Source organism: Melanaphis sacchari, unplaced genomic scaffold (assembly GCF_002803265.2).
Source record: "Melanaphis sacchari strain LSU unplaced genomic scaffold, SCAv2.0 Contig2_pilon_pilon, whole genome shotgun sequence".
Lineage (NCBI taxonomy): Eukaryota > Metazoa > Arthropoda > Insecta > Hemiptera > Aphididae > Melanaphis > Melanaphis sacchari.
This window is the reverse complement of record NW_020271173.1, coordinates 7,081,389-7,093,071: the sequence shown is the minus strand read 5'-3', so window position 1 is coordinate 7,093,071 and position 11,683 is coordinate 7,081,389. Positions and strand designations below refer to the sequence as shown.

Here is an 11,683-nt window from a genome sequence, read left to right as displayed (position 1 = left end):
AAAATTTTACTGTGTATATTAAAATATAATAATATACGTAAAAGAATTAAATCCTCACTAATAATATTTTTGAATTCAATCAAACAAACTGAAATTGTGTGATATAAAATCCTTATTTTACTCTCAAATTTCGTCAACATTTAATTTTCTCAAAAATTCCCCCAGAAAATATTGTCGATTTATATTCAATTTTTTTTTTTTTTAATTTCAGTTATTTAAACAACTTTTAAGGAATTCAGTATTAAAATATTAAATGTGTAAAAAAAAATATTTAGTATTTTAACTCAATATTAATCAAAATACTTTGAAATAATTTTATTTACAAGATAATATGTAGTATAAATATTTAGTAAAAATTTAAAATAACTATTGCTACTATACTTTTGAATTATTACCAACTACTCAGTAAAATAAACCATCATACTATTATACCTATTGCATATATTATTTTGTATACCTATTATACGAATAAATATTTATTTTTTTTTTTTTTTATCATGTACTGAAATATTCACAATATGTGTGATTGAACATTTTGCTGAGATAATTCGATTATATAAGTATTTAATTTTATATTTTAAAATAGTAAATATTCTATTTCAAAAATTTTAGTGGTAGAAAAGATTACTATAAATTGTGTACCTATTTAAGTCTTAATTGATCTAAATATGGAAATTACTCTGAGGTATCTACAGTATGTTTCGATTATATACTTAGGTAATCATTGAATTTGTAACTATATATGAATATGAGCCTAGACGGTGTGTTTGTTTTTCATATTTTATAATTTACTTATATCACTAGAAGAGATTATATTTTGTCTTAGTTCCTACCATAATTAATAAAGTACGTAGATACAAATATTCCAAAACTTAAGATATTACAGTATAGCACATATAAATCAGTAGTATTAATTTAAGTCAATACTTACGTACCGTAGATCCATGAAAAGTATTTAATGAATCAACAAAACTTTAAAAAAAAACCATTCAAATACTACCTACACATTATATCTGTAATTATATTGCATCTCAGATTATAATTTTAGACATAACATTTACTTAAGACTTTAAAGAAAAAATGTGTTCGTTTTTATTTTAGAAATGTTATATTTTGTTTTTAAGGAGACAAGTTTTTTAGAAAAAACTAGTTACAACTTCCTTAAAATTGAGTAAGTGCTTAATAGGCACCTATACCTACTGTGCCGTAAGTGAGAACGCGCAGTTATTATAATAATAATAATTAATAAACTGCTATATAGGTGTATAGTGTTTAGTTTAATAACTGGCCATGATCTCCAACTCGGGAGATGACAACATAATAAATATTGATTTCCAGTATAGTTTCCTGTTTTTACTTCAAGGATATTATATTTGTGGTATAAATAAGAATACGTATAAAATAATATGTTATTATGAACAAGTTGTAGTATTCACTGTTGAACATTTCAAATGTGGTTTTTATGCGGATTTTATGCGAACTAATATCTAAACTATTGGCGAGTGAAACATTTTTAAATTAAATTTATTTGTTTAACTTTTAATCTCAAGAATTGGAGTGCGATCATGCAATTATTGAATTATCGATTAATTTTAATATCATTGTCAACTATCATATTGTTTAATACGTGTGATTATGCCGCTTGTCTAGATGCTGTAAGTTAAGACTTATGTTTCACATTTAAATAACAAACTTAATGTTTAAACTCATAGTTTAACGTAATGCGTTTACAATAATAAAATGTTCTTACATTATTGGATTGAGTTCAATTGGTGTTATTATTTTTCATGACAAAGATTTCGTCAACAAAACACGTAACAAATATAATTATTTAATTATTCATTGCAACTATTTATGGGTTTAATAGCATAAAAAGGTTATTAAAAAAAAAAAAAAACTGGGAGTATAACAAATGACATGTCCTGTAACAACGTACTTTTTTAGTTTCCTTTAAATACGAATTTTATCGTGTTAAAGTTACTAGTATCCGAAATATCCTTGGGCGCATTTTTACGGAGGTATCCAGATCAAACAGCTAACTAAAAATCGTTTTGGGAATAATTTTATATCAAAACTATTTAATGAGTATTAAAATGTTTGCTCTTATCACTAACCGACTTTTTCAACGGCTTAACATTTCTGGTACTCTTGTATCCTGATAGCACATTTTTAATACAAATCTCTTCACAGATTGTTTTAGCGATAAACAAACACCATATGCCGTTTCAGTGAACACTCAACTAACCTTTTATTATCAGCTCCACGAAAACACACTTCTTGTTTTCGGTTTGTTGGCATGGTATATTTTCGTTGATTTTTTTAACCGGAAACATAGATATTTTTTTAGCTTTTGCAGTATATTCTTCTTCTTGTCTCCGCATAGTGCACATCATGTTGTTTCGATAAAATATTCACTAGAATATCTAACGTATCCATCATGGATTAAACTCACATTTTTCATTTAAAAATTATTTGGTCGCTATGGCTTTATAATTTAACTTTTTTAATACCATGTGAATCGTAATAAACTTCTTTATTCTGGCTGTGAGAGGATCAGCCATTTACATATGTTGTCGATCAGTTTGTATTACAACGTGTATTAGTGTGCTTCATATATTATGTACATTGCGTTTTTTTTAAACTCGTTTAACAGATTCCCACTTAAAATCAGAGTAGGTATATCGAAAACGCGTTAACACTCTTATATAACAGTCTTCGTTAATGAAGCGTAACTACAAGCTGAATAATCCACAATGAAAAAATTGTTACAAACTTACAAAATACACCATTGAATAATAATATATCAATTCCGTGTAAAAATTATATAAAATGTAAAATTTAATTTGTAAATGGTTAGATTAAGTTAGGTTAAGTATTGTTTCTTCTCGATGAAAATGAATGGTGGTACCAATTACTTATCTATAATAATATACACGGTAGAAGGTGTATGATGTTAATTTTTAATATGGAAATATAACAATGGATTTGAAATATGTTCATTAATTAAAATTATTATAAATAACACATTTCAACGACAAAAATAAACAAATTTAGGTATTGTGTATTAAAAAGAAATATATTAATATTTTCAACAAGATATAATATTATGATAAAATAACATAATATTATACACATTTTAGTATCATAATATTAGATTAGGTAGGTACGTAAATTTAATTTAATTTATAATTTAAATTATTGTTTTAAAGTCAACAAAAATTAAAGAATTCGGATACCCATTGGAGACGCATGAAGTGTGGACTGACGATAGAGCTCATTTGGGCTTAGAACGAATACCACATAATGGCAACAAAGTTATCGGAAAACCCGTTCTATTAATGCATGGACTTTTTTCAGATTCATATATATTTGCAGTTAACAACTCGTCACTCAGTAAGTAACTTGTTTTTTTAATGTATTTATTGTTAACGGAAATCATAATTTGTTTTCCATAAATACTTAAAATTATCACCAAATATTTTAATTATAATTTCCTATACATGATATAATTTTATCTTTTTTTCTTTTTTTTGAAAAATGTATACACATTTGAAATTTTCCTACAGTTATTTTTTTTTAAAAACATTTATAAACTAAACGTCGATACAAAATTATTTGCTAGGTCAAATTTTTTAAAAATTGTATTTAAAGTCCCACATAAGTTATTCAAATGATTAATAACTTCATTAATTATTTTATTATAATTTAATTTATATTATTGGTGGGAACTTGAAAATTTTTGTATATTATTAATTTTACAGAACTAAGTTGTATTTTTAAAATATGTAGATTCATTTTAAGATAGTTATGTCTATAACTTATTGATAAAAGTTGATTTTTTTCATGTTATTCTCCTTCCAAGTTACTAATGGATTCGAATAGGGTATTACTATTGGGTAGTTGGTTCTTTAGTAAGGCTTTAAAGCAGCGGTGCGCAACTTGGGAGTTGCGAAATTCTAATAGAGGGTCATCAATAATTTAACACCAAATGAAAAGTTACTGGTGACTAAATAAACATTTTACCAAACAGGCACAACCAAATTAGGACTTCGGACCTTCTCCCAATTATAAAGTACACGGAAAAACAATAGCGGGGATAATCATTGCAATTGTGAAATTAAGAAGTAGACACTCAGACCGTGCCCAATAGCTACAGTGCTTACACACTATATTAATATTATATGGCGTACAATATGTTCCCATCAAACAAATATTTAATGCAACTCGGAAGTCTCAAACTGAATTCAGCAAATATTAAATGCATTGATATAACTTACTTATGCAATAAATGACAATACATTAAGAACTAACGGACTTCACGGGTACATATCTTAGTCTATTTGATAATGTATTTATACGACAATTCAGTAATAATAATTTATTATCCTATTTTCCTATAATTATTATAGACGATTAAAACAATGTAAATTGTTCAACTTCAGGTTTCGTATTATCGGATGCTGGTTTTGATGTTTGGTTATACAATGCCAGAGGAGTAGGTCTTTCAAGAACACTAAGTATTTACAAGAGACCTGGATCACTACCAAATATGAATAGAATATCATGGAATTTTGGGTAATATATTTTATATATTATTTAATCCTGTAAGCATTATGATTCTTTACTTATTTGTCTTTTTATTAATTTTATGAAATAAATATTATCATAGTTTTCAAATTATGAAACTTCAAATGTTAGTACCTTACTTTGATTTTCAGTCTTAATTTAAATTAAAGTCTTAGATAAATCTAATCAGTAACCACTATTAGATCTTAAAATAAATAAATAAATAGTTTCACACTTTGTTTTGATAGAAACTGTTATGCGTAATAAAATTAATTTCTTTTAAAGTAACTTTTCTTTAAAAATAATTTAAATTTTCCTTTCGATTACATTAAATTACTGTGAAATATACTCGATTTATAAGGAATTTGTTTTGCATAAAATGTACAATAACCACTTAATTTATTATTTGTTTTTGAAAAAAAACGTACCTATATATAAAAGATTAGACATGAGTTATACAAAATAAAAATTCATCACTATTTTATAAATATATCATACCTACGTATTGTTTAAGTATCATATTGAATTTTCAAATTATGGAACTTTACTTATGATTTACAATATTACTATGGGTTTATCACAAAAAATTTAAGACTGTTGCTTTGCTATTTGGTATATAAGTATAATATTTATATACTAAGTAACTAAAATTATTTTTAAGGTTCTTGATCTAAACGATTTAACTTTTTTCATATTAAAATGCATTAATATTGATATTAGAATTTTATTTTATTTTTTGGTGACTATAAATATTTTCATTTTTTTTGATAAAAATTACCAAACTTCTATAGTTCCAATGCAAAAATACTTAAATTTAGTGTTCAAATTAAAATTTAAAACTTTGAGAGTACTTTGTACCTATACATGTGTTATCTTCATTTTATTAACATTTCAAGATATATGTTTAGTAGTTCAAATTTTGTATTATTTGGTTAAATATTAAACTAGCTGAATTTACCTGTTATAAAACTTAAAAGGTTATGCTATTATCTATTATTTCATTGGTTTTTAACGATATTTAAATTTTTAAATTTATTATTTCAACAGAATTAAGAGTTTTACTGATCATACTCACGTGAATTATCTGAAAAATATTTCTCTTAGTATTTATATGATAAGCATACAACTAAAAAAATAAATTACTAAACATTAGTAATAAATATTATAATATTTTCATAAATTTCACTGTTTGTTACATTAACCATTTATTTAAGCATATTTAAATTTTTTATTTCAAATTTCTACGAGAAAATAATTAAATAAAATATATGATCTTACGTTTGAGTATAACGATTGAGTAGTAGTTTTTAAGAGTAAGACAATACATATGTATTCTTATAATTTAAAATTCACTACCTAATAAATTTAAATATGCATTTGATAAGCCAAAGAAACGTTTTATATTTTTATTTCTTTTAATATTGTACTTTTTTCAAGTGTATAAATTATTCCAAATCATTATTCCTTGTTCAATATTTTATTTATATAGAATATAGATATTTAATTACTTTATACTATATTACACGAATATATGTAATATTATAATATAAAAAAAATCCCAGTTATTTAAATTTTTTTTTCTTGTTTAATGTTTTAGTTTTCACGAAATGGGTATATACGATTTAACTGCAGTTATAGATTTCATTCTGAAAAAAACGGAGTATTCAAAACTGAACGTTGTGGGGTACTCCTTAGGAGCAACTATAGCATTTGTTTGCTTATCCGATAAGCCAGAATACAATGCTAAGGTCAACAAACTTGTACTCATAGCACCGGCGACTCATTTTAAAACATCTCCTGTCACTACTATTGTTAAGCAATTTCCAAAAATTGTATCGGTAATTTTTTTATAAAATAAATCAAATCAAGTATAAAATATTTATACTGCAACGTTTTTGTTGTAACACGGAAGTATATATTCTAAGAGCTTAAGAAAGTATTCCAGGCACATTTTTCACTCCTTAATATTCACTTTAAAAATACTGCGACCGTCCGTCTTTTATATTCTATGGTTTTTTAAAAATATCATTAAATTTAATTATTCATTATTAAAATGAAAAATATACCGTTTATTATCATTAATAATTATAATATATTTAAAATAAGAACATTTGAAACATATTCAATTAATAAAACCTAACGAATTAAAGTACTAAATTATTATTATTTTGCTCGAATTCATATAATAATTTAATATTTTGATTTTCAAGATAATACTGAATGGATTCGATTTCATCCCATATACCGCGGATCCAGATGCCATGTATAGTCAGTTGAGAAACGTGTGTGCAAATGAAAGTGTATTAAAGAGTTGTAAGAACTTTATCAATTTATTTGAAGGAGTCGATTTACCAATCGACAAAGTATGTAATACTACATGATAAATAATGTTTAAAGTTTTGTTGGAAATAATAGCTAACAATCATGTTTTACACTGCAGTTACCAAGCTAACATAAAATAAATGCCCAAACTGTTTTTAATGTTAAAAATGCTAGAGTTTCGAAAAAAAAACATTCATTTGAACTCAATTAAAATATTATTTTTCCTATTAAAATAACGTTACATTGCTATTATGTGGTTAATATTCGTTCATTGAAAATTTCAAAAAAACTTCTAGTACTAGCTTAAAATAATGTCACGACCAGTGTAGGATACTCTTACTTCAAACATCTCGTATGAATTTTTGAGTATCTTGACGGTTAACTTTTACCGTAAGCCGAGAGGTAAATGTTTGTATTAAATTTTAAGTAAGGTAAAATTGTATGTATATAATATTAAAAAATCATTTAGAACTTAAAATTCTTAACTTAAATTATTCCAATAACATTTAAATAATATTATAAATCACTTGAGTGTAATATTTAATAATTGATGTTATATATTTTTTTGTATTATTATTATTATTTCTTACGTAATCAAATGAAAATACTCAATAAAATATGCAATGCAGAAAAATTTTTAATATTAATTTTATTTTGGTTTCTTTTTTTTGTCTTAGGTGAAAAAGATTATTTAAAAATAATAATTGTGTTAAAAATGTTTTTTATTTAGAATACAGTTTTAGACATTGTTTCTGTATTTCCACAACCCGTGTCATCAAAATTAATGAAACACTATTTTCAAATAGTAATGAAAGGGAGGTATAGAGTAAGAAAACTAATATAAAATGTTTAATTTCGGAATATAACGAAAACTAATCTTATCATATTTGCTACTTAGAAAATTAACCATTTTACAACAATAATGTACACATCCACATACGTTATACTCACATTTCATAACACTCATTGAAATTTGGTCAAGTTCTATAGATTTTATATACATAAATTGCAATTTTATTATTAGTTTTATTTTTCAGGGAGACTAAGCCATTATGATTATGGGACTTCTGAAAATTTGCAACGTTATAATAAAATAATTCCACCAGATTACGATTTATCCAAAGTTACAGCACCAACATTTATCATACATTCAAACAATGATTATTTAACTACACCAACGGTAATTTATAATTAATATACAAAACATCCTGAACATCTATTACAATAACCAAAGACTATTAAAATAAATAATGTTTTAAATTTAAAAAAACTTTTAGAGAAAAACAAAACTTTATTAAAGTATACGCTGTTAACGCGATCTTTTCATTTTTAAATCCTAGTATTTACCATGAAAAATCGATTTCATCAATTACTAAGTTTGTGTAAATATTCACGTTTTTCCTTTATCCTTTATTTTTTTGATTATTTTATATGGTAGTATAAAATGTACATAAGTGTTATTTTTTTTACCTAAAACCTCTATTAAAGTTGATAATTTAGAATTTTAACTTTTCCAAAAAGTTAGATTAAACTAAATATAACACAAAAATAATAAAAAACGAAAAATTGTGAAACAAATTATTCTTCACTTAGTTTAGAATAATATAAATTATGATTAACATTTACATGTATAATTTATTCAATGCATAATTGAAAAATTGAAAAATATTATTTTATTTTTTCAGGATGTAAAATGGCTTATAAATTTATTACCAAATGTTAAAGAAGTACGTTATATTGATCAAGTACAATGGGGTCATCTCAGCTTTATATTAAGTCCAAATATAAGAGAAATCATGAACTTGTATATAGCAAAAAAATTATTAGATTAAAGTTTATGATCTTACCGAATGTGTTTTATTTATACAATTATGTAATGTATTTTAATTGTTAAGGAACAATAATATAAGAAACCTAAAATACTGTGACATACATTGTGAATATATTATAGCGTTGTAAATTTTATTTGAATCATATGATTGAATTAATATAGTACGATTTCGTTTATTTTCCTTTTTTAAACTACAAGCATATATATACATATTACATATAGTAGGTACAATATTTTATGTATATTAAATATTTGGTATGCAAATTTAGAAATGGGACATATTTATAATATTATATTATATACGGTCGCTCAAGTCACTCAAGAACTAATTATTAAATTATGTCTTTTAATTTCCAGATCAGAACTTAAAACCAAAGTGATAAGTGATAAAAAAATGATCATTATTTGCTTGATTTAAACAAAATTAAATAAATCAAAACTTATCTTTTAAAAAAATACTATTTTTATACTTAATAAAAAAAAAAAATTTTAAAAACTTACAGAATGTATAACTACGAAACTTTTATTCTTATGAATAAAATAAAAACTTTTAGCGGAACAAAATTTTATATTTTTAACATTTTTAATAAAAACAGTTTTTACATGTATGTTATAACAACTTTAAATTAACTTCGAAGAATACAATATGTTAGAAAACTATACATCATGTTTTAGATTATAAATGAAGCGATAAATGTAAGTATTGAAGATGGAATTTTCAAAAATTGCAAACATTTACAAATTATTTTATAGTTTGAAATTCATGAAATGTATAAAATTCATAACTAGGATTTATAAAAAAAATGAGGACGATTCTACAAATACTTTTTATGTGCGTTAAATTATTATTTTTTATCAAATAACTTTATTTATATTTTTTTTGTATTCAATATTCATAGAATTCTAAAATAGTCTACTTTAAATGTAAATTGTTATTTTCTATACTGTATGAAATTTTAAAAATATTTAGTTTAGTTTAAAATTATTTTTTAACATTTTTTATTTTAAAGTAATAATAAAAAGTATAAAAAAATTATATACAAGACCCCATATTGTTGTTTTATTGTAATATAAAATTATTAAAATTGTAGTCTCATTTATTTTAGGCAACTTAAGTTAAAATTCGTCAAGATCGTCAAGATCTACAGATACATTTATAGTTAAAAATTTAAAACTTTTTATTTATAAAGTTAAACCTTTAAAAGTTAATGGTTAGTAGTTCTTGATAAAATTTAAATATTTTATTGTGAAATTGAGAATATATTTTGTTTGAAGAGCAAATTTTGACAAGTTTAGATTTTTAATCAATTAATACAATTTTTGTTAAAATTCAAAAACATTTATAAGGACTTAAATCGTGTACTTGTATTATTATATTTTATTATATGCATTAACATTTTCAAAATATTTAGATTAATTTCGAATTATTGTCTATTCATATAGTATAATTAATAATTACTATTTATCTCTAACAGTTACTTAGTAACTTATTAATATAGGTTAACAAATCATCTCCGTTCAGAATCATTTTTTATATACAATGAATTTGTCAAATTCAAATTTAACAAATCTATTACACCAGCTTATACATTAAAGAATTTGCTTACTTTCCCACTTATTTTTTAATATTCAATTGATTTATCAATATGTTGTATATAATCTTAGTATTAAACTAATACCATTTAAACAATTTATTTTCAAAAAAATAAATCTTACCGTTCCATACTGTCAAACTGTCAGAAACAGATAACAAAAGAAGAATAATTATATTTGTGTACTTAAATTGCCTACATAAAGCGCTGTTATTACTATTATTTGGCTAAAATAATACTTTATTGAACAAATAAAAATACAATTATTTTTTTTTTTTTTTTAGAATTAAGGCACCTCAAATTATTAATTTTAAATTATAGAATACATTTCTATTTATAATACCTATATAATATTCTTTTCTTAATATAAAAAAACTAAGTTATTAAGACATATAAACAATTTTCAGTCAGCGAATCCTAAATGTAAAATAAAAAATATTCACAATAAAATATTCATTAGTTTAATCAGACAATACAGGATAAACCACTTTCCTATACGCAGGTTATTAAGATGTACGCAAAAAAACAATAGTCCGTGGTATATTTTATTTATTAACAATTTATATGAGCAGTGTGGAGCAATTTATGCAGCTTTCCATGACACGCGCGGACATCGATTCGAACTTGGAACATTGGAAAAATCAAAAAATACAACTTCCTAGTTTCTCCTCCGCCTTTGATCCGAGGTATACGCGGGATACATCCTCTCCCTTGCCCTTTTTTCTAAGATCCTGTGTAACACTTTAACAGTTTAATTGTTACTTACAATTTTGTTATTCTGTGAACCTTGAGTGAAATGACTATTAATTAAGTATAATATGTCTGTATTTAGTCAATGGTAATTTATTTTATAAACAAATAAGACATGTAATGAGAGTGTAATTTATTATGTTCATTTTCATTATTATAAAATTCCTTTAACTGCAGAGTAATTGAAATTAAAAGGTCGCAATAACTATACCCAATTTTATTTTATCATAAAAGATTATTTTTGGCTGGAATACCAGGCACCAGTATTAAAAATATACACAAATTTTTGATGACTAATATTAATTATATAATTTTGTATAAGCATTAAAAAGTTTTTTCATATCCCCTTCCATAGGAAAATCTTATACACACCTCTAATCTACTCTACCACACTGAATCCATTCCCTTGGAATTTTTTCTTAGAAAAGAGGGTAGCAGTGTACTAAATATAACTCTATACCCTGCCCAACTGAAAAGACATTGATAAAAATCGATAACGTCGTTTCAATAAACCAATATGAAAAAAAAAAAACTAAAAATGTATATAACCATTTAAAATAATATTTTTTAAATTATGGCCTAAAAAATACACATTGCTGTAAAACGTTGTGTTCAAAATCCA

At 23.7% G+C, this 11,683-nt stretch overlaps 1 protein-coding gene across 1 annotated transcript; it reads left to right on the top strand.

Annotated features, from left to right (window-relative positions):
• Positions 1–1,436: 1,436 nt before the first annotated feature.
• On the top strand, positions 1,437–8,835 carry LOC112595935 (lipase 1-like). The gene is made up of 8 exons (XM_025341342.1): positions 1,437–1,655; positions 3,210–3,393; positions 4,443–4,575; positions 6,164–6,404; positions 6,777–6,929; positions 7,619–7,707; positions 7,930–8,068; positions 8,574–8,835. The coding sequence occupies exons 1-8, from the start codon at positions 1,566–1,568 to the stop codon at positions 8,718–8,720; spliced, it is 1,176 nt and encodes a 391-aa protein (XP_025197127.1). The 5' UTR covers positions 1,437–1,565; the 3' UTR covers positions 8,721–8,835.
• Positions 8,836–11,683: the final 2,848 nt, after the last annotated feature.